The 24728-nt window shown below is 41.2% G+C and overlaps 1 protein-coding gene across 4 annotated transcripts in view; it reads right to left on the bottom strand.

Moving 5' to 3' along the window:
• Positions 1-24728, bottom strand: part of NECTIN3 (nectin cell adhesion molecule 3) — a 157705-nt gene that overhangs the window by 4028 nt on the left and 128949 nt on the right. Inside the window, exon 8 of one of the 4 annotated variants that reach the window (XM_069022714.1) lies at positions 3305-3358. The exons of 1 other annotated variant lie outside the window; for it this stretch is intronic. In XM_069022714.1, coding sequence (XP_068878815.1) covers positions 3320-3358 — 39 coding nt within the window. In that variant the 3' untranslated portion in view covers positions 3305-3319. Of the gene's footprint in view, positions 1-3304; positions 3359-6341; positions 6642-15104; positions 15264-24728 lie in introns of those variants that run through there. 2 more of the 4 variants (XM_069022685.1, XM_069022706.1) reach the window with 2 other exon arrangements.

Genomic DNA, 24728 nt, shown 5'->3' with positions numbered 1-24728 from the left:
GGTGACAAAATATGCTTATATGCCATTACCATAAATTCAATTGTTCGCACATTCTCTCTCAATTTCCCAACCTCTGGCAATAAAGCTACATTTAGAAAGGGCTGTCTTTAGCAATTGCTTGCCATCCTTTTATTGATGGATTCTCAGAGCATCTCATTGCACTGTTTTTCTATTATCCATTTAATGGTTTTTCATTTACTCCAACATAGACAGACCAAGGAATGCTTTACCACAATAGCTGCCACTTCTGCTTTCCACTCTGGCATAAGCCAGGGGGTGGAAGGAGAACAGTGGGGATTTTGTCCATGAATTAATTTTTAAAATTAACTCTACTTTTATATACTACATCCTTACTACCCTGAAGAATTTTCATCTTATTTCTTGTCTCTAAAATATTGGAATCATGCATTTTAAACTGATATTTAGCATTCTGCTAAAATCAGTGTTGCCCGTTTAAGCACCTGCTTTGTATCACAAAGAACTCAAACTGAAAAATTTATTTTGACAATGATTTCAACCAGATTTAACTTACTAAACTTACCCTCAGACATTGCTGCTACTGGTAAAATTAGGTGAATTACCACTGCTTACTCTTTGTTTCAATGTGTCTCGTTGCATCTGGTTGCCCACACAGGATGTATCTGAATTAGGAAGGCACTACTGTTTCTTAGAAATACAGTGGTCCATAGCTATAAGTGAGACTTGCAAGGAAAAGGAATATCTTTCACAAAACCAGGTGATAAAACAGTAAAAATCCCATAAGACCCAGGCCCCTGGCTGAGCACATGAGACTTCTGGTATGGGGTATTAGAAGTTATGAACAGTTCTAATTATGATACACAAAACATGTAAAAATGAAATTACAGTGGACAAACCACTGTTTCATTGTTCTTAGCTTATATATTTTATTAAGCCAAATTGCTCTGTTGTTTAATAAACACAGTCTAGTCTAACAAAGCACTATCTATTCCCTCTATGGCTTCAGCAAAATCCTACAATCTGAAGGAATAATTTTTCTTTTGTTAAGCCATTTAATATCCATCTCCCTGCATATCAACAGCCCTTTCATGGCTCAGAAGCCTTCTTACCACTGCTCTGATGGTCTTGCACAGAGATGACATTGCAACATCTTGATAAAATGCCTCTCTTTTTCATTATGTTTATAGTGGGGTGTGTATTTCTTCCGGAGGCTCCACTCCCCTGTAGCACTCACTACATGAACTCCTGCACAATAAACAGTAACAGAGGATTTGTTCAATGCCCTTTCAGGCTAGACCTGTCTTACTAAGTGCAGTTTCAAGAGGCTATTTTCCATCCTCATGAGGTGGTGTGAGTAGAAATTAGCTCCCAGGCTCCCTCAGCTGAGATACCCATTCAGGACTGCGGGAAGCTAGGCACACGGGAGCTGTGCCATCAGCCTCTGAGGGACTTACTCAGTGCAGACTGATGTTGGGATGTTTCCACCACACAGGGTAGAGAGAGAACTCAGTTCTGCCCACAGAAGGGCAAATTGGCCAAAATGTTTAGCAAAGCAGACAAAGTTATTTTCTACTCAATGATTGAGTGAAAACAGGTACAAATTAAATCTGGTCTACTGAAGAGGTGAAGTGAAATACCTAACATGAAAAATAAGAAAATACATTTTAAAAAAAGCAATTAAATCTCAATTTAAAGTTAAACAATCACCAGTTCAATAATGTTTGAATATTGGATTAAATAATATCTATATGGCTGAAACAAGAAGTAGCCATCAAAATAAATCTTCTCTTGCAGATATTTGCCTGTTGTGTTTGAAGGTGCTTTTGTCATTGAAACATGAATCTAAGACATGCTAGATATCTTCTTCAAAAGTTTTTATGAAAAAATACCTGAAGGCTGAATAATTCTCCACAGCATTGTGGCTGGGAAAAAAAAACCAAAACATTTTAAAAAGCCCTGACCAACCTCAAGAAACACTTAGATGGCAAGGAGGAGTAAAACAGTATAATAAGGAAAAAAAAAACCACAAGCCCCCTCAAAATACCACCCTCCTCCTACTGTTTTTTCTAACTTGCAACAACATGATCTTCCATTTCAGGACTATGTGGGGTTGTGTGCAGGGGCATCCTCAGGCCCCCAGGGGTTGCTGGATATGTTTAGCAGAGGGACAAATCTGGCACCCCTCTACCAATGTCCCTGATGCCACTTGCTCACACTGGTTACAGGTGAACTCTTTAGAAGATGAGTTCATTTACAGAAAAATCCTGCAGGACACAGGTCACCTTATCCCACCTTAGCTTCAAAATGCACAAGCCGACTGGCTGAAACTCTGAATTCCCACATAATAATTCCTGAACTAACTGAATAATCCTTCAAAGGGTGAGACTGGAGTCCAGCAGGTTCAGAGGTTTCTGTTTGACCACAGGGAAATAATTTTTTTTCTTGTCACTGTTTCACAACTGAGAAAATCATCATCTTGTCATGAATTTACAGATCATTTCATTCATGCAACAAAAGAAAAAACGCCCAGGAAGCATGATCTCTTTGTTTGAACTCCATCATTTATTCTGCTCAATATCATTCCAGGCTGAAATTAAATATTTTCCTCTTCTCCACCTAAATAAAATGTGATCCAACGTATTATGCAGTTCTAATCTATTTTGGCCAGCTACATTTTTATGCTGATAATGGAAAATTAATTTAACCATATATGCCCAGGAATATCATCACATTTTGTATGGAAGATAAAATCTCACAAGGCATTTGACTCGTGAATGTAGCTTCCAGGAAGATGTTCATTTCCAATTGCATTTTCCCCCCAATAGATTCTTAATTTGCCTTGTTCTATATGGTTTCCAGTTATCATTTTGTATGGCAATAAAAATCAGTGAAGCAGCAAAAGCTTATAGGCCCCTGCCTAGGTTTGATTTATATAATGAGTGGCACAATATCGTTGGCCTGCGTAATTGAAATTCATTCATCTCCCACTGTTTATAATGCAGTCATAAAGTGCATTATGTATTTATTGATAAACAATCATTTCATTTGTAGTAATGCTGGAGAAAAGAAAAATGCTACTTTCATTTTCCTGTTCCATGTATGCTTTACATTTATGAAATTTGTAGATCTGCTTGAAAGACCAAAGGTCCACATTCTGCTTGAAAGACCAAAGGTCCTAATAAATCACCTTTAATTAAAAAAAAAAAAGTCTGTGGCAAAAAGTCAGGATTTTAAGACTTGAATTAATACTCATCTATAAGTGAAAATCTGAGTAATAAGTAAATTCAACATCTGACCTGAACATGTTTCAGACAGCCTTCTTTCTCCCACAGCAGGAAAGCTACAGCTCCAACCATTTTCCTGAAGTTGTATTTTCCCCCTATCAGGGAAAAAACATTGAAATATCATTTTTCTGAGACATTTCCTGTAAGATGTTTTTTAAAAAATAACATTTGTTTAAAGAAAAATTTGAAACCTCACTCGAGAAACCACAACTGTAATCAGGTGTTTTAATCCTACTGTCAGGAAAATTTGCATGTGCTTCCCACACTCCCTTTTTTTCTTTTAGAAATGCTACGTGCTATATTTATATCTCTGAAGGCATCCTTTTACCATTCTCTTTTCCTCTATTGTCCCATTTTCCTCATGGTGCAATTAAACAAAATCGTATTTTCCATAAATGATGAATTAATTCTGGTGAGGGTCATTAGACTGACAGCTTTGAAGTAAAGAAATATTCATTTACCCAGGAAAAAAAAAAGAAACCAGGAGAAAAGCAATAACGTGCCTTTATCCTATCCCTGAATGAACAGCTTCTGAAGACTGTTCAGAGTACGTACAGTCTCAAGGGCCTGCTCCAGTTCATGACACCTCTCTGGGAGTGCTTGAAAGGATCAATAGAATTTCCTGTACAATGAGAATTCAATAACATGTCCCTTTCTATAAGGGATGTGCTTGTCTCCAAAAAAACTTATTTCATAACAGCCAAATCTAAGTCACTGAAAGGTCATCACTTTAATTTAGGTCTGGATTGTACTGAGTACTTTTGAAGTCCTGTTTTTGAAAATGTGGCATTTTACTGCACCAGAACCTTGATCACATGAAGGTTTCAGTAGGTTTTACTCTGTGGTAGAAAAGTCAATTTATTGCATTTTGCTCCTTGCCTTCAACTGGAACTCCTTTGGATATGTCTCAGGCCAGCATTTAGACTTGGCAATCTCCTGCACTGTGTCCTAACATTGGAATCTGCACCTTTCAATGTATTCAGCTGCTTGATAAATGACACAAATGGGAGCTGATGCCTTTGGGGCCTAAAGCCAGTGCTGAAATGTGCTGCAAGGGCAGGGTAAAGAAAGTCTTGTTGTTTGCTTGTTGTTTGCTGTTTGCCTGGGGTAAAGGGACGTGGTGGTGAAAGGAGAGAAGACTCCCCTTTTCATACCAACCAAACTTACTATTCAAAAGCATTGTCTGAAGCATGGAACACCAACGTTGGCCTCTACAGCAGGCCACAGCACCAGAGGCAGCATCTCTCTTTTACTGCTTCTTGGGGACAAAAAAACCAAAAGCATCCCCCTCCAAACAAACAAACAGACAAACAAACAAACACCAAAACCAAACCACAACCCCCATTTTGTGAAGATTTCCTCTTCACAAAAAAAAAAAAAAAAAAAAAAAAAAAAAAAAAAAAAAAAAATCCTAGATGATGACTCTGTTATGCTGATAGTTATCTCTGGCAATGTCCCGCCTGTGAATGTGAGGTGCCTGTATGAGTTATTGCAGCCTGGTATCTCTTGACATCATCTGACCAAACCTCCTCTCCTTCTGGCAATCTAGAGGACTGATTTATGGTGTTCAAATTCCATTCCTGACATACATAGGGTCACTGGTATTGGCATACAGTGCTATTTCAAATGGACCTTGCTAGTTTTGCTCTTTAAAATGTCGGTGGCAGTTGGATTTATGGTCCCCTGTGAGGCAACTTCCGCTGCTACACTCACAAGTGTATATAGATGACTATTTGCTTATTTACCTTTCATTTCTTGCCATTGAACAAAAGATTTAGGATGTACATGGGGGACTGATTGATACAGCAGGGTACCACACCACTCTTTTTGGGTACCAGGTCTCTCTCATGGGGTTTCCTATTGGGTTTTTGGTAGTGTTTGACTTCAGAAAGCTGGTCCCAGGGCCTCCTTCCATGCCAGCAATGATGATCTGAGGACAGGGAAAGTTCCCAGGCATTTGAGAGCTGGATTCCAAGAGCAAAAAGTCCAGAGACAAGATAGCATCGAGAATAAGCTGCCCTTAAAAGCATCCCTAGCACAGAGCCACCCCACACCCCTTGGTCATGGTGTTCATGACAGAGGGAACTTGCAGGGATAGCAAGATGAAGAAATCAAAGATATGCTAGAGAGCAGTTTTTCAGGGGCAGAGGTGTGCCTTGGTGGTTCCTCCTACAGTGACAAGATGACACCAGCAGCAGTAAGTAGCTATAGGTTTGCTCCACCATGACTGGAGTTACGCTTCAGTTGGATTTGCTCCATGAGGCATCAGAACTGAGGCTGGGACAGAGCATTTTTTAGCTAGCTAGTGAAGTCTGGAAAACAATGGCTCCCCTGTTCATCCATCTCACCTAAAAATGGGGGGAAAAAAGGGAACTAATTTTGCTTACTGTAAAGAAAACTCTATATTTAGGATGGTTTAAATATTAAAAGAAGCTGAAGCTTGAACTAGTATATGGTAATTTTCTTTTTCATATATTGAAAAGTAACATTCATTTGTACAAATATTTACCTTCCTCAGATTAAACTAAAAGCTGTATTTCTCAATTACTTTGGTCATCTTTAAATTACTTGGTCTATTCAAACATTTATTTGAAACTTCTCATGAATCTTTTGCTAATATTTAATGACAGTCAAAAAAAAAGTTCTTCTGTGTCCCAAGTGCTGTAAGTCTCTTTTCCTTTCCTATGCTTTATTTGATATTCTGTAGTGAGTTGACCCTCACTGGATGCCAGGTGCCCACTAAGTCACTCTATCACTCCCTTTCCCTTTGGGACAGGGGAGAAAGAAAGATGGAGAACAGTCAGCAGGGTGAGATAAAGCAGTTTTATTACAGTAAAAGAAAAAGAATAAGCAGAGATTAGCATGCGCAAAAGCTAAAGTGGGAAAAAAAGGTCAATCTCTGCTTCCCGTTAACAACGATGTTCGGGCATTTCCCACGAAGCAGGGCTTCAGCACTGTTACGATCCGGTTTAAATCCAGAAAAGCAAAGAAAGCTAAGTCTTGGTGCATAAACCGGAAACAATTTAGGAGGTTAAAAATATTCCCAGAAACGAGATTAAAACCAAACGAGGTTAGATGTTGATGCCAAAAAAGGATGTATTTTATTTAATAGTAAAAGAGGGAAAGAGAAGGGAAGAGAAAAAAAAGAAAGTAAGCAAGAAATAGAGAAAGAAGTGTGTGTGGGGAGTGGGGGGACAGGCAGAGGTGACAAGGGTTAGGTGAAAGCATATCACCCATCCGAGGGTCCCAATGACATCTTGTTGGTCCCCTCCATCCGGTCTGCTGGTGGTGAGGGTCCCCCGTCGCTGCCGTGGCCACACCGCCACACGCTGTGCCATGCTGCCACATGCCACATGTCCCAGCAAAGAGTGCAGAATCCTGTGGAGTAATATACGCTGTGGGCCAGGTGGGAACGCCCACATCTCTCTTGCAGGGGCTGGCTTGACACTGTCCCTTGCAGCACTGAGGGTCTGTTGCATCATCTCTGGTGCTCTGGTGCAGGGTCTGGGGACCCCTTTGAGGGGGGCCCCTTTGATGGGCCATGTCACCCCTTCTGCTGTGGATAAGCTCCCCCCAGTGAGGACCCCTCAGCTGGGCTGCTCTGCACAGCGGAGGATGGACAGTCACTGCGCCTCTGACCAGAGGCTTTTCCAAGATACCCAAAGCCTCTCCTTCCTCCACCCTCTGGTGCAGGGGGTCTGTGGGAGCCTGGCAGATGATCGCCCTGGGGCTGTGGTCTCCACCTTGGAGGTGTTAAGCTTGTGCTTTGTGAATGTCCCCAGCCCTGAGTTGTTACTTTATCTTATCTTCATCAGTGAGCGCCCCATTCAGGGTTTGGTAGTCTTCTCTGCTGCTTTTGTAATACAGTTTTAAAAAGTCCTTTAAGAAAATGCTTAAGCCATAGACTATAATATTTCAGTCTCTGACAAGCATGCATAACAGTTGCTCCAGAAGGCAAACATTGGAAGCTCATGAATGCCCCCCACTTCCTGCTCTCTTTCAGCTTGTATATCTGAGCTGATGTCATATGGTGTGGAATATCCCTTTGGTTGATTTGGGTCAGCTGGCCTGGCTGTGTCCCCTCCCAGGATCTTGTCCACTCCCATCCCCTTTGGTGGGGGGAAGGAATGTCAGAGGGGCAGTGCTGCTCAGTAGTAGCCAAAACACTGCTCTGTTACCAGCACCCTTCCAGCTACTAATGCAAAGCACAGCACGGGGATGCGAACTTAGCGGAAGTGTGCTGGGCCTATAACCCAGAGGTGGATGGATCAAAACCATCCTCTGCTACTAAAAGGATTGTCATGGTTCGACACTGGCCCAACGCCAGGCACCCACGAGAGCCACTTGCTCACCCTCCCCTGCCACAGCTGGGCAGAGGAGGGAAAAGGAAAAAAGTGAGATAAGGACCGGGAGAAAACACTCCAAGGGCAAAACAGGCTCAACTTAAGTTGCAAAGTGAATTTATTACTAACAGAATCAGAGGAGGATAACGAGAAGTAAAATAAGCCCTTAGAACACCTTCCCTCCCCAATCCCTCCCTCCTTCCCAGCGACAGCACAGGGAGACAGGACATGGGGGCTTGGTCAGTTCATCACCGAGATTTCCTTCCGCTGCTCCAGGAGAGGAGTCTTCCCGTGTGAGGCCGTGGGGTCCCTCCCAGGGGAGACAGTTCTCCATGAACTTCCCCGGCGTGGGCCCACTCTCATGAGCAGCAGCCACACCGCACCTGCTGCAGCGTGAGTCCCTCCCACGGGCACACAGCCCTCCCAAAACTGCCGTGCCGTGGCTCTCTCTTTCCACGGGGTGCACTCCTCCATGGACAGGCTGCTCCAGCCTGGAAGCAGGGGCCCCCTCTCTCTCCATGGGGTGTTCCACTGGATCACAGCCTCCTCCAGGCATCCACCCGCTCCGGCACGGGCACCTCCCCCACGGGCTGTGGGTGGATCTCTGCATCCCCCGTGGATCCCCATGGGCTGCAGGGGGACAGCTGCTTCACCATGGTCTGCACCACGGCCTGCAGAGGAATCTCGGCTCTGGCGCCTGGAGCGCTCCCTCCCCCTCCTTCTCCCCTGACCTTGGTGTCTCCATGTTGTTTCCACATATTCTCACCTCCTCTTCTCTGACTAGAATCCAAAATCTTGTAACTTTGTTTCGATTTTCTTCTTAAATGTGTCATGACAGAGGTTACCAACCTCTCTAACTGGCCCAGTTTTGGCCAGCAGCATGTCCATCTTCAGAGCCATCAGCCATTGGCTCTGCTGGACATGGTGGGAAGCTTCCAGCAGCTTCCTCACAGGAGCCGTCTTTGTGGCCCTCCTGCTGCCTAAAACCAGGCCATGCCAAACCAATGCATTTTCTCATTTGAATCCTTACATCTTGCACATGCCAGCTTCAATGACAAATGTGTACATGAGCAGCTATCTGTGATTTTTGGCTCAAGGAAAATAATAGCAGACAACACAGGGCACTGAAAAACTGAGAACAGAAAATTTTAGGACAACCAGTGAAAAACACACACAATGAAGGAAGGAACATATTTGAATGTTTAAAGCTTAAAAAGATATACCTTGGACTGTGAATTTTTTTTCTAGGATTTGCTCTCCTTCACCCCAAGAGAATATAAATAATTTTTTATGTTTGCCATTCAAAATTACAGCATGTAAATTTGTTAGTGTTGACCTTCCCTTTCCCTCCCTCACTATTAAACTTTATTGCTTATAATACAACACAAGCCTCTAATGGCTTACCAAATTGTAAAAAAAGAACTGGGAAAAATGGAGAGTTCTCCCTCCCCACATCCAAGAAATTGAAAACAATCATTGACACTGCATGAAAATATCACAAAAACCCTTCTGAAAATTCAGATACTTTGCAGACTACTGTAATTTAGCATGCAGTTCTCAAGACACTCTAGCGTGTACTAAATAAAAATCCTGCGTTCAATAGTGTGCCAAAATTAAAAAAAAAAACATTTTCAATTTAAAAAAGACGTGTTGCAGAGAGGGATTGGTGAAGTTTAATGAGAGAAGATTTTAATGCCCTTTTTTAGAAATGTTTTTCTAGGAAAAGATAAGTAGCTACAGAAGAGAATTATTAAAACACAGTGGGTAAGCTTGTCTCTCTCAAATCAGTGGTTTGCTTGTGATATACAAGACTCTACTCAAAACAAGGATCTGGCCTTTGTAGGCCATTTATTTATAAATTATAACGGAAAAGATGGACATACTTAAGCTCTTTGCTGGCATCATAACCAAAAATATGAACCTTCCTTCACTTCCCTGTACCAATGCTGACTGACTGAATGTGCTGTTCAGATATGAGATGGTCCCAATGTAGTTATACTTCACCAAAGATGATGACAGCCACAAGGATGATTCATTGCTCTGGACACTGACTGTGCAGTAGTTGACAGGGATAGCTTGCCTGATGACCAGCAGAACATCACCAATACTATTTAAAGGAGTTTCTACAACTTTTCTGTTGACACAAGGAACTTGTGCTCCAAAGCAGAGATCTGGGGCTGCTGGTTGACATCCAGCTGAACATGAGCCTGCATCCTCCCAGGCTTCCAAGAAGACCAAGGGCACCTGGCCTGTATCAGGAATAGTGTGGCCGGCAGGACCATGGCAGGGATTGTCCCCCTGTACTGGGCACTGGTGAGGCCACACATCGAGTGCTGTGTCCATTTCTGGGCCCTTCACTACAAGAAAGACATTGAGGTGCTGGAGCAAGTCCAGAGAAGGGCAATGGAGCTGGGGAAGGGTCTGGAGCACAAGTCCTGTGAGGAACATCTGAGAGAGCTGGGGTTGTTCAGCTTGGAGAAAAGGAGGTTCAGGGAAGACCTTTTCACTCTCTATAACTACCTGGAAGGAGGGAGTTGGTCTCTTCTCCTAGAAGAAGAGACAGAACAGGAGAAAAAGGCCTCAAGTTGTGGTAGGGAAGGTTTAGATTGGATAGTAGGAAAAATTTCTTCACTGAAAATATGGTGAGACATTGGAATAGGCTATCCAGGGATATGGTGGAATCTCCATCCTTGCAAGCATTCAGAAAAATGTCTGATGTGGCACATGGGGATATGCTTTAGTAGTGAACAGAGCAGCACTGGGTTACTGGTTGGACTGGAGGAATGTAGAGGCCTTTTCCATCCTTAGTGATGCTATGGCTCTAAAGCTGGTGACCTGAGCAAAACTGTCTGTGGGCTGAGAAAACAAAACTCCTCAATGATTAGTTAGAACAGGCATGGTAGTGACTGGTTGTGAGAGACCAGGTTTCACACACACTTGAAAGAACTATTTGTCTGTCAGGTTATCAAAGAAAGCCTTGAATTGGTCAGGAGCATATCTGGGAAGGCACAATGATGATAAAGCTTCACACTTTGAGTTTAGGCCTTGTGTTTTCATGTCACTAAATGTGCACATGAAGATCCATGAATGTGTGTCCAGATATTGCACACATCCAGGGAGCAATAAATCCATGTAGGAAGCTGTGCAGCACATAGGATGAAAAGAAAGATGAATGGCACCTAATTGTGCAATAAACTACTGCCTAAACACAAATAGGGAGAAGACAGGATTTTGAAAAGCTCCAGTTGTGATTCTACAAGAGGACATTTTGATTCTCTCATCCCAATGTTATGCACCTGAGCACTGGAGATGACCCAGCAAGCATCATATCACATCCTCTTCTAACTGAACCGTAGCATCCCTGACTCTGAATGCAAGAAGAAGCCATATCCACAATAAGAACTGTTAACTGTTTCCAATGAATAATTCAGCAAGCTCCATGAAACCCACAGCAAGCACTGCAAGGAAGATGAAGCATTTTTGCTGCTCATCATTATGTGTGTTCATGCCACAGGGATTTTTCAATTATTGAACAGTGTAGAGTTGCCTTTGTTTGTAGAAAGTGTCAATTTGAATTGTGTGGCTTCTACACATCCATTTATGTTTGCCAAAGGCTACTTAACATTAGCTTGGCTTTCTACTCCTTTGCCACATGAAGGTGCAGATCAAAAGTACTGAACTATAACTAACATTTTATGAAGCATCTTAAGTTGGAGGTTTTAACTGTCAAGGCATTTCCAGTAACTTCTGATATTTTCTTATCAGAAAAAGCCCTATTAAATTTATTTTTATTCACCAACCTAACTGTTATAAACAGCTACTAATGTTACAAAAGTTCAAGTGTCACAAGTAACAAGACTTGAAAGGTGAAGTAGCTACTGTTAAGTTTATAAGCTTAACTGGAAAATATTGCTGCTATAATTTAATTCATATTGAAATTCAACCCACAGCTTAAGAAGGAACTGTCTTTTCAATTTACAAAGGTTACGACAACAGTGCTTTGTGCAACAATATTTTGCATGCAGATATCCTGAGCTTCAGTTTGGTGATGCAAATGATTTATTTTAGCTAGTGATATAGAAATTAAGGAGTTACTGATGTGTGAGCTTGGAGGCAAGCATCTACCATTTCCTGGGGCACCAGCAAGAATAGAAACACACCTTTGAAATTACTGTTATGTGTAGTGTGTGGCAAAAGCCATTGCATTTAATTTATTTGTGAGTCATGAGAAAGAAATTCAAGTTTGCCCTATAATTATAATTGTGGTGTAATCAAATCTGTGCCTGCTTGTATATCTGGTGTCTTTATGTCCTTAATTCCTTTTAACAGATTTTAACAGATTCAGGTTAAGAGAACAGGTTAGTTTCTGCACAGAAAAATCAGTGGACTGGTAAGACAAAAATGGATCTGAGGTGTGGTGTTGATCCAACTCCCAGTCTGTATCGCAGCAACACAACTAACTCTCTCAGGAGCTATTCAGGAAGGAATTTCGGCAAATGTTGCATTTCTCCAGGTAGATCACTGCTATGGGTAGAGTGATGTCTGTGCTTCACTGTGCTGATGAGCACCCTAGGTGGGGTCTGGCTGTCCCAGGGACTCCCCAGGCATCTCCTGCTGCATAATTGAACAATTCATTCATAGGTGAAACTTGTGGAAATACTAGAAAGTTTTCTGCTTCTGCAGAAATGGTCCCCATTGCTTGAGCAGTTTGGTGCTCTGAATGTAGTTTAGATACTTAATAGCAATGGATACAGTGCTGATAAAAAGGCCCTTGCAATGGAGAGTCCTGTTGCAATCCAGACTAAAAACAACCATCCTGTTCAAGAGATTCCCGTCCCACATAGCCATTACATTTACTCAAAGAATAATCACACCTATAAACGTGACAAGTTTTCAAAATTGGTTTTGTTTTGATCTGTTTTTCTTTTAAGCACTCACTAATGCTAACACTAAACCTAACCCTAACCCTAACCCAAAACCCTAACCCAACCGTAACTGTAAGTGTAACCCTAACCCTAACAAAAAAATAATAAAGATGTCCATGTCGGCATCACCTGAGTGCAATAGGATTGAACATACTGCTCTCCTCTGGGTGGTTTCTCCACTGGATCAGAAAGTCTGTGCATATGCTACAAGTCTTATGTTAAACAGAGTTTTCTATTAGTCAGAAAAGTCCAACAGATTGTGAAAACCACAGGTTTTTAAGAGAACAAAGCTGAGAAAGTGAAGTGACAGGTTTGTTGAATCAGGACATCCCAGAAGGGTTCTCTGTTTCATCAACATATACATATGATAAATCATACTCCAGAGCAAGCTACTGTCAACAAGGCAATGACAAAAATCACAAATAGAAACTTTCCTGGAAAGTCAATTTTTCCTATTAATTTAAACTTAAAAATAATCTCCCTAGCCTAAAATTGATCACTCTTGACATTGAATCAGCTACTAAACATTAGGTGCCAGATCTTCATGATCAGCTTCTGTGGAGGAATTCCTTGTGGAACGGGGGCATATGATATCCCAGGAGAGCTTGGGCACCCCAGGGTCGTTGCAGAAGTACCCCTGATGGGGCCTCAGGCTGAAGATAGGCTTGCAAGGCACCTGCTAGCCGGCAGCCTTGAATGGCCTTGGGAAAAGGTATACACTAGTCAGCTCCCCCCCGCTGCTTAGAGGCTTTCTCGTGGGAAAGGGGTGTGAACTTTGCAAAGTATAACTTGGTGTAAGTAAACAATAAAGGGGAGCACGATGCTCAAATCGTATCGGTGTTCGTGTCATGTCTCCAGCTGATTCCCCTGCACCCGGGACTGCCCCCCCCCCCCCCCCCCCCGCTAAAAGCTTCTTGAGTAGAAGCCCTTGAGTAGAATAGTTCCTGTCAAAGACAATCCACACCTTCCTAATTGTTTAATAACTGACGTGGAACAAAATGATCCCTGTAGGGCCAAACACTGTTACCTTTCTTAACTCTAAAATAAACTTTGAGGTTCCTGAAGTAATTTAGTTCTCATTGAGACAAAGTTAACAATTAACAATGTTATGCCCCTCAGCGAGACCTGAGACCCAACTTTTGATTATGGTGAATTTTAACTGAGCAAAATAAACTCTAAAACACAAATACAACAAAGTTATTCAGAAATTATGGTTAAATAGTTTAACAATTTTGTCTGAAAAATGCATTCTCAAATACAGAACTATTTTTATATGTACCCATCCACACACTCTTTTAATTTTTTTTTATTTACTTGATGGTCTTGGAGTACTTTCTGCTGTAAAATAATTGGGAAAAGCAAATGAAGGAAAGTCCAAAAGAAATTAACAGATACTGTTACATCTAAGGATTTCCAGAAGCTTACAATGATTCTACTAATTAACATATTGCAGCAAAAAATGACAATGCAATTACCCATTAAACATCATATGCCATTTCTATTTCTAAAAGTGTGCAATCATTGTAATTTTTCCCCCCAGTCCTGCAGTCTGTGCTATAAACATTAGAAATGCATTCTCACCCCTAAACACTTGCCTGATAACCATCCATCACTGGATGTCTGTGATAGGCATTATGAGCATCCAAATCTATTGCACTTACACACCAGTTGTATTCCCAGGACAGAAATGTGTGTAAGCACACATCCTGATGTGCTCTGCTGACCCAGCTTCCTTTTTGTGAAATACAGCCAGAATCTCTGCCCTTTGCCTACCCCATCTGAACTCCTTCCCTACAGGGACACCTTAAGGGAGAGTTACTCCTTTAATAACCGGTTCCTTACAACCATCACCTCAACCTGAACACAGTGAAGGGAACACAGCTATCGCCACAGGCTTTCCTGAGAGAGGTGGAGCATAATCTTAGACCAGCATCTCAGGAAAACTAACCCCAAAATCCATTAAAGCAAGCTACAACCTTAAGGTATTGCTGAGGCTGCTCACAGAGCCCCTCATCCTTATACCCCACCCTGGGGTAAGATCTCAGGTTTGCTGTGGTGGTTCTCATGACACACTGCTGCTTTCCCTGTGAGTGCCTCCTGGCAATCAATCCACAGCTTGCCAAAAACCAGTTATTTGATTATATGATACAACTATCACTCATTGGCTTCATTTCTCCTTGGAGAAATGCATTTGAATATACTCTGTAGCTGACACACCATGGCACCAATACAGAGGAAAGAATTACCACTGGAGTTATCCACCTCTGGTAGAGTTAATTTAACTCATGGTGTGATCCCCTCTAGACACCATTTCCTGCTATCTGCTTATCGGTGTATTTTTCAAAGGTACAAAAGGAACAGTACAAAGGTATTAGTGAAGGGACTTATGATGAATATGAGGTCATGAGCAATGACTGTGTCCTGCTCCTGACCTTTCTGATAATACACCACTTCATAACTCAGAGATATTTATGACATCCCCATTACCTAAGCCCATTTCCCACTTCTAATTTGCATAAATCAGATTGACTGTTATGCATCTGTCCTTCCATAGACATTACGACAGTACTTCTAAAATATGTTAAATAAGGTAACTAACAAATAACAAGCTTGGTCTTTAACAAGTTCAGCTGCAAATCATGATTGTATCTTCCAGCTTCAGCACGGTTGATCCTGCCACAAGCAAGCCAGGGCAGCTTGTATTCCTGAAATAAATCTGGTTTTCTGTGTAGCTGTAAGAAGAAACACAGAGATACTTTTCAGACCCCAAATACCCCAACTGTGTTCTCAGCTCTTGCAGGCTTGGTAAGCCTGGCAAATCAGCTTCACCTCTCCATCCTTCAGCTTTCCTCATACAAATCTGAGTTGCTATTTCCCCTCTATTTTCCTTCAGGACAGGATCCCTCCATCTCACCTACCAAGCCTGACAGAGCTGGTTATTCCAGCCATTTTTATCCCACACAAACTTAATGTTTAAGCTACACCAAGTAAAAGTGCCAATTTCAAAGCCAGGCTGGCTTCAAGCCAGCATTTTTCCTGTGGAGTCTGACACAGAACCACAGGATAATTCAGGCTGGAGGGGAACCCAGGGGTTTCCACTCCAGCCTCCTGCCTGAAGTGGAGTCTGTCACAGAGGGTTCAAATCCTGAGCAAAAGTGATGGAGAGGCTGCAGCACTGCTATGTGCTGGGAAAAAAAATACATGGTCCTACTGCACAGGCAACAACTTTTAACAGAAATTGATGTTTTGGTCAACCCTACTCTTCACCCAACCCCTTTTGCAGCTTTGAAACAGACTTTGCGTGTAGGTGCAGCTCTGAAGGAAAAGGTACATTGCTCACAGGAAATACTGTGGACTTCAGGCTGCTAACTTGGGGAGACTTTCAGAAAGTGGCCTGACATGGCTTTGGGTAGTTTCACCACAGTTACTCATTTGGAAATTTGTGCAACAACAGCAACTGTGCTTTTGTTATAGGTTCTCTTCTGTCTCTCTTTTATCATAAAAAATGTTAGCTCTACCATCCGACCTCACTTACTTTTCTCTGGCTGCTACTTGAACCTTCTCTGGTACAGAGCCTTAAGGACATAATGGCTTGCCTAAGACGGCTTCTTTCCTACAGAGGCCCATTAAAAAGCTCATGCATTTTACTGGGTACTTATCATGTCCTCATGATAGATTTCTCATTATTGTAACCTGAAATTTCATTTCCATGTCAATGGCTTTCAGATCTGTCTTAGTGATGGAAAACCCATAAACTGCTCTATGTTTCCAAGTTGCCTTTAGGAAAAATAAAGATTGAATCAGTCCAGGCTTTCATTCTCAAATGTGTCCTGCTGAGGTTTCAAACGGGTGCGGTGTGTTCTGAGACTTGGTCCCTGACCACTGCCTATATGTATTGATGCTTCAAAAGCACCACGTGAAATCTGAGAAAAGATCATGTCTGCAGGGAGAAAGCTCATACTGAGCTGGTATTCAATTAGCTTTTTAATTAGGCAGACCATGAGAAAGATGGGGCTGTATTTCAGATCACTGTGTTTTTTCAACCAGGTCTGTTGGCAGCTTCCATAAAATCAAGCCTTTGGACATGATAAGAACAAGACTCATGTGGAACACCAGATCCATGTAAAATCATGCCTGCCACAGAGCATTGGCATGAAAGATGGTTCAGCAAATATAGCAATTTTACTTGCAATAGAGAATGCTAAAGGAAGAAAGATTAATTTCAAGGTTATGGTGCTAATATGCAAAACCTTTTTAAGGGATAAACTCTGATTGTATTTGCAGTTTCATATCTGGGTGCAATTTACTTCTGTTATTAATGGTCTAGGTAGTCACTCCTCCTGAGCCTTGACATCCATGTGTCTTAGCAACTATGACTTGCTAGATTTGTGTTCTGTACATAAAAAAGCTCCCATGGGACTCTATGCCTCTGAATAAACTCTTTTATTTTTGACTTCTGAATTTTTTCTTTCTGTTTATCTTATTTCCCCTTTTGGAATGGCTGCACTTAGGATATACAAGTGCAAATCAGGCTTGTAACAAGCAGGTATCAGGCACTGAAGTAAGCAGTTTGGCAAGACTGAACAATGAGGTTCATAAAATAAGTTAATAGCACTGAAGGGAAGGAAAATCTGAAACAAAAACCTCCACTCAAAGCCACATAGCCATTACATCTATGTCTCTGATTTTGGACTTATTTCTTGTGTTTGCATTGTTATAGATAACTAATTGCACACCTTGGTCAGATATGGTTTGGAGACAAAGAACTGAAGTTTGCGTAGCAATAAGGACAGGGTAAGCACTGGCTTCTGGGTAGAGTTGAAGGCACATGACAAACTCTAGGACACTGCCACTTTCTACTAGGAAATTTAGGTCCAGAATGCAGTGCAATGACTCCATTGGAAAAATAGATTTAGTCCTAACAAAAAACCCCAAAAACCAACCAACCAACCAAATTTGATTAAATGTTATTGAGGTCAGGTTTCCACCTATCTCTAAGGCCAGAATTGAAGTGCTGTGTAATTTACAGGATTTACATCAGAGAGAACTTGGTGCCAGTGTTGGCCAATAGGACCAAGAAAGTTTGCAGCCATGTAAAAAAAAGGCTTTTTTCAAGCCTCTGTGTTTTTAGTTGAACTTATTATTAGGTGCTGCAAATAAGGGGTTTTCCTTCTTTATCAAACACATTAAGTGAGAATGGGAGAATCCTTCCCATTGTTCCTGTTTTGCTTTACACATACATTTTAAGTCAGATCAGGAGTGTAAACAGCCCACATTGTTTCTAATGAAGCCATGAGCATTTTACAGCAAGACAGAAAAAGTTTGATTTATTAATCAGGATAAAATCCTGACTTACTAAAATTACCAATTCTGGCTTTAGTCTACAGAGTAAAAACTGAAGTAATGTATTTTTATGAAGACAAGGATAATTACAACATAAAACTAAGCAAGCAGGTCAGCAGCTTCTCACCTGAGCAAGTGAAAGCTGTTTTAGGCCTAAGCAGGTTAGATTTTAGAGGATATTTCATTCCAATATTGTACTAAGACCAGTGGTTTATTTCATCCAGGTCAACAATCCTTGCTGCCTTTGCTTGAAGAGCAGGGATCACATGGAAGGCTGATTTCTTGCAGGCAGACAGTGCACAGATGGATTTTTAAAATGCGTCAGAGACTGGTTCTTAAAACCTACATCCTTGCTTTCTCTGCAATCAAAACTCATCACACACCTCTGAGCTGATATTCTATTTAAAATCTTGAAATTGCAAAGTCTTCATATGATTTTGTCCTGTTTTCCATTCTATTACTTTTTAGCAAATTGCCACACTTGAGCAAGTTGTTTTGACATGCTTTTAGGGAGGCCTGCATCTGCCACAAGGACAGGTTTATAACAAGTGTGATAATAATTTTCCTCAGCCTCAGCATGCCAGAAGCAGGAAAGGCTCAAAAGAAGTTATGAGTTATCAGCATCACCACTCTTCACATGGGCTCTTGTAAAGAGAATGGTGAAACAGTTTCAGGGCTATATTGCCCTGCCCACATGATGCACCTCAGCACAGGGGTGGGGGGACAAGGGGAGAGCAACATAATCTCAGGAGACAGAGATGCTCAGCCATTTCAGAAAGGAGGATGCAGGTTTCGGCTCTCAAAAAGATTGGTGCATGAAAGCCTGGTTACAGGGAAAAGTGCAGACCTTTGGTGACAGTTGAGGGACCTATAGCACCTCCAACAAAAACATGGATAAAATGCATCCAGATACTAGAAAATAATCCTGCTCTGTTAGTACATTTTAAGCATGTCTAGTCCCTATACCTCAGTGTCAAGCTGTGCCAGACACTTTGTGCCCTGGCCCCTGCAGAGAAGGAATAAAAAGGTCTAATATCTCTCTTCCTTTCAGGATCAGGAAAAATCATCAGCCCCTGAAAAGACCTTAACAGACAAACTCATACATAGGTGTCTGTTTTACACTCAGAACAGTAGCTGAAGGATGGAACACAGAGGGGGAACAAAAAAAGAAAGAAAAGAAACTAATAACATTGTCAAAATCTAACACCAAGTTCATTGAGTCAGGCCAGAATTCATAACTTGTGTGCAGAATCCTTAAATACCAGCAGTGTCATGAATCTACTACAGTAATTTTGCCACTATTTTTTCAGGCTAAGAAGAGTCAGCAATGTCACCTGTTATCATCCAGAGCTGTGATACATCCCAAGAACATCACTCCAGGCCCAGATGGGTAATTTTGTCTTTCTCCACGTCTTCACTTATAAAAACCCCCAAAGCCTTAATTTTTTAGAAAAATTGAATTATTTTCTTCTTTATCATGCATAGTGTTTACATTGCTTGGCAGCAGCTGCTGCAGGCAGGTAAAACAAAGTGTTTAGCCTTACAGTGTAACATCTGTCTGAGCTAAATTATTGCATTGCTATGATCTTCACAAGACAAGGAGGTACAATAGCAGAAAGGTGCAGTTGCTTATGGGACTCTAACGATGTCCAGTTCATCAAAAGCCAGAGAGTACACTGTATTGCTAATTCTTTGACAACATTTCCCAAGCTGCTTGCTAGCTTTGAACAACATACCTTCTGTGTCTGACTAGGAACAGAAGGAAAAGCCTTACATATTTCTGTGCTAGAGGTAAGCAATACTAGATTCAAAGGTTGTGCTTGTTTTCTAAAAGGTTACACCCCTTCTTCAACTTAGCATTCCCTGTAGAAGCAATGATGCTTACATGTACCACAAACAGATCTCTGCAACTGTTTAAACAGTTTTATAGAAAAAAACCCCTCAAACAAACAACTAAATATCCCCCAAATATTGTTATTATTATTGCTAATAATAATAAAACCAAGAACCAAAAAACCCAAAAGACAAGCACCATCTAATCTATTTAGAGGCCTTTCTTTGCAGCATTTGTTGCAACTTGAGGTCAATTTAAATATGAGCAGAAAGAGCCAGAAAGGTAATGGGTCCCAAGGGGAGTGAATATATGTGGCATATGTTAATCCTCTGACTTTCTTAAGGACTCAAATCCACCAGGGAGCACAAATTTCACTGATGGCTCTGCTGTGTATTCAGGGCTTGAACAGTGAGCCTTGCTGTGTGCATCAAGATGGGCATGGAGACAAACCAACATCCCTGCCTTCATCCTTGCAGCAGAAGAGACACGGGGAAAGTTGAGACTGCCCAAGACACTGGGATAAGTGCAGTTTCTGCTCCAAACAGCCTCGTTATGCCAAACAGGCCACAGTGGCCTCATGGAAGTATCTGCACAGTCAAAGAAAACCTTACCTGGACCATCTGTCATGAGATTATTGATTATTTTGTTTAGTTGGTTTGAGGCTTGTTAGGGTTTGGGGTTTTTTTGTTTGTTTGTTCATTTGTTTTGCAATTCAAAATCTCTTATGTGTCTTGCATGATAAAGGTGGCTATAGAAACATGAATTTACTGAAAAGAAGACTGTGGCAATTAAACCAAGTCTCTTGCCAGGAACAGCAGCAAAATGCAGAATGAGGATGATGATAAATTTCAGTCCATGAGACCTTCAATACACAAGTTAACAGCTCATCAGTAAACCACTGTTGGCAGCTCATGAGTGGGGTTGCCTGTGCTGAGATTTGGTGCTGGAATTTAAGAACAGTAGCTTTAAAACAACTACTTTTATCTGGGGAGAGCTGCTGTCAAAAGCTGTTTCTGACAGCTATTTCTGTCAAAACAGAGGCTACACAGTTACACAGGCATTTGGACTAGGTTTTATTATTATTTCTCTTTGATGAAGCTTTATTTCATGTTCCCGTTCTTTGAACTGGAAGCTTTCCAGTTTTCTTAGAAAAGAAAGAAAATTTAATTGTACTTACACAAATTAGGGATTTAAATTTGAAAAGCAAGGTGTAGTATCAGGAAGTCTCCAGTGAGCTACCCCACCTTATGTTTTCCGGAGGCTCTCAGGACCCTGCCAGATAGATGTGCCATGACTACACAAAGTGGGTCTTATCCACTGCATATGGAAAGTAATTCCGTGCTGTTCTGTCACTGTATTCATAGCATGAAAAGCAAGACATTGAATAAAGGTATCAGCTGTGCCACTTACACAGCATGGACCTCGCAGTGTGTCACCATTTCTATCTCTAGAACAGAAAAAATACCAGACTACAGAAACATTAATTTCAACCCGTTCATATTTCTGAAGCTTTGTTTTTCAGTTACCAGAAGAAAGTCTGTACCTGAGAACAAATTTCTCTTTCATTAGATGCATTACTGGCAGCAAGAGCAGTTAGTTCTCCTGGGCACCAATCTTTCACCAGCTTCGATCCATCCAGGAGGATAAACTTGCAGCCACTCACCTGCCCCCTCCCTGGCTCCTGATGGAATGACAGGGCTGGCATCCAGGCTCACATCACCAGCTCCTCTCCCTCTCCCCATGCCCCACACGCATGCCCACCACTTGCCACCAACCCATGGTCAAGTGTCAGAGCAAGGATCTGCCCGTGAAAAGGATCCGTTGCTGACAGAGAACAAAAAACAGGGAACAGATTCAGATCTCAAAGAAATTATGTCAGAAAGGAAAAAGGACTTTATTCAACAACAGCTCATATGACAAGGGTCTGAAGGACTGAAGAAAATCACTCCCCCCTGGATGCTGATGTCTACCTAGGGGCAACACAGGACCATGGATTTCACCTAAACCAAGGCATTTGCAATCACAGTGAGGCAGATTGAGAGGGCCATAAGATGCAGCAAAACGTGAACAAAGACACATTCAGATTTTCCCAATTCCGTCACATGTTTAACCTGAGACAGGAGTCAGCCCCTGCTGAATACAGGCTGCTTGGTGGGGCACAACTGCTTCAGGTGAAGCAAGCAAGGGAGGTAATGCAAGAGCTGCCACAGCAGCACAGACTGAAGTTCCATGCAAAACATGACTCAGGAATACAGTGCATTTCCCAATCACAGGTCAGTGTTTCCCACCGTGTATCCAAACACCCTTGGGCTGTCAGTCTGTTGACAGTAGTAGCCTGTACATGAATTGGGCTGCATAAGCTGAAGGTTCCCCCATTCCACCAGAAGAAAGCACATCTAGTGCTGAGGTTTACCTGCCTGGCTCCAGGTGTTTTCCTGATTACACTGTATGTAATTCAGATTTTCTTCACTGCTTTGTGCCATGGATGATGTTTAAAAGAGCAAGCCATCCTCTTCTTTTGTTAGCTTGTAGTGTATTTCATCTCCCACTATCTCATAAAGTGACAGTTTGATTATAATGTAATTACTTTTTTTAGTGAACCTAGTGCATAATTTTATTTCCAGATGGGTTTATGCTCCTTATATTTAAGCTCATTATGAGCAAGAAGGCTGCACAGGAAAAATACAAAGTAAGCTGCTTCTTTTCTTTAAAAGGTGAACATGTTTAAAGGCCTACGTTGTGAGGGTAAAGATACCAATGTCACATGGTAGAGAAGATTAATTTCAAACATGAGAGCACAAATGAGCTTGAGAGCCCTTTAAGGCATTTACATGGAAATTGAAAAAATAAACGTTTAATTTTCATTGCTTGGAATTTGGTAAAAGCTAACAGGCTGAATAGCTTCAATATCCAAGAATCAAGAGCAGGGATCAGTGAGTGGCTGCAGACAACCATGGCAGGTATGGTGCCAGTTCAGAAATTGGTGAAATGAAAGTCTTTTTTATACAGTCAAGTCTCCAAGCCTCCTGTGGCTGGGTACTTGCCAAGGAGCTCGTTTGCAAGTCAAGTATTATTTGTTGATGCTAAGAAGCACAAGCTGATACATTTTGCCAAAACATGTGACAAGAAAATCCATGTAAATCAGCGGTGCTTTGCTGCAGAAACTGTGGTTCCTCTCTGAAAACTGTCTTAGTAGAATGGCACCCTGGGGTTTCCTGTTTATTGCATCCCAGTGACATCCAAATCAAACACGATCAGCTCAGACACATGCGATAATAATTTTTTTAACTGCTGCTTCTATGAAAATAGAAATAAAAATTGTACAGCCAAGATACGCTTTCTGGCTTACATGTTGGCAGCGCAGATCCTACAACTGCTATTTAGTCAATAATCCTATTTATGACTCACAATGCAGTTCTTTTCTATCATCCTATTTGCAGTTTATTGGCAGTTATGGGAAAAATTACATCCAGAAGAAAAAAAAATAATGCCAAAGCAAACACCTTTACTTTTCCCAAAATTGAAATCAGATCCTCATAAGGGCCCATTTGTTTAGCAATGCTTTTACATCTGCTCAAGCATTTGCTGATGCATCTCTTTTGTCCCAACTGAAGGTGCAAGGCAGTGCACTTTGTTCATAACATATTTTCTTTTTCTGAAGTGGAAATTACTTAAATAGGAACCAATAGAATCAAACATTTTACAGTATGGATATAAGACAGAAGCAAGAGATACTGGGAGTATACCCACTTCTCATTGTCATTTTGCCACTTGTGACACTGCAGATGTGGCTGGATAATGGTGACATTTGAAATCTTGACTTGTATAATTATTGGCACCATCAACCAGGATGCAACCTGGGAACAAGGGACCTGCTGCTGAAAACTCTCACATTTCACTCCTCGCAACACCTCAGGCCTCTTCCTCTTTGACCAGAGGTTGCTTCAAAACGTATTTGCTGAAAATAAGCAGATTATTGCTTTAGAAATAGATATACATAGGTTCCTTTTTTCAAAGTGTTCTGGCCTCATTTTCCCATATTTCCAAATTTTAGGCTGCTGATAAGCCACCTAATCTGCTGTAACAAGAATATCATCTGCTTTCCATGCAGTATCTGTCCAGCAGTTCTCCTGGGACACTTTAAAGTAGCATGTAAGATTTTGATATTCCAGGCACGTATTCTACCTTATTCTATTGCCTTGCCACAGACCTCAGAATACCAACTTAATTGTTCATTTGTCTGGGCCTGTCAATTCCTCCATTTCCACACTCCCACTTCAGTATGAGCCTTCTGTCAGGCGGTGGGAAAACTCAGAGATTATCACATAGCACAACATCATTTATTTAGTCTATCAAACAGGAACTATTGATTGAATGAGCTTGTTGACTAGCAAGCCTGCAACATTATTTTAGCAAGAAATAGCTGAGCTCTACATAAGAATCGGACCCTAGGAATTCAGATAAAAGATTTGAAACACCATAGCTTTGCTGTTACCTTTTCAAGTGAAACAATTAACACTATAATAACGAAATCTAGATATGTTGAGAAAACAAAAGAGGAAATCATCTGAGAGAAAAATCAGAGATAAAAACAACTTATGTTAAAGCCTAATAGTCCCTGAGGGTGTCATGAAAGCTTTTGAATAGATGAAGCATCTCTAGTAATTACAGTGAATCGAACAAATACTGTCAACTTCAGGTTTGCCATAAAATATCTTTTTCTAAAGAAAGCACAACTGGATTTTTTTTTTTTGAAACCAAGTAATTGTTTTGTTTAAATGACCAGGATCTGCATACCAGAAAAGGGTTTTTGTATGGTATTTCCAACACTTAAGAAATAAACCCAAATAATTTTTAATGTTTTTTTAATACCCACCCCAGAACAACCTATTCCCTTCCTCCTCAGTCAGCTCAGATAAGCAGTTTTTGTAGATGAGACAAAAAGCATCAGAAAACCAGTATCACTATTGAAATTACTTTCTTTAAAAGCAAAGCAACTAGAAGAGGTCAAAGTTCAAAT

Source organism: Aphelocoma coerulescens, chromosome 1 (assembly GCF_041296385.1).
Source record: "Aphelocoma coerulescens isolate FSJ_1873_10779 chromosome 1, UR_Acoe_1.0, whole genome shotgun sequence".
In the NCBI taxonomy this organism is placed as follows: Eukaryota; Metazoa; Chordata; class Aves; order Passeriformes; family Corvidae; genus Aphelocoma; species Aphelocoma coerulescens.
Note: the sequence above shows the minus strand (reverse complement) of the source record. Positions and strands in the feature narration are given on the sequence as shown.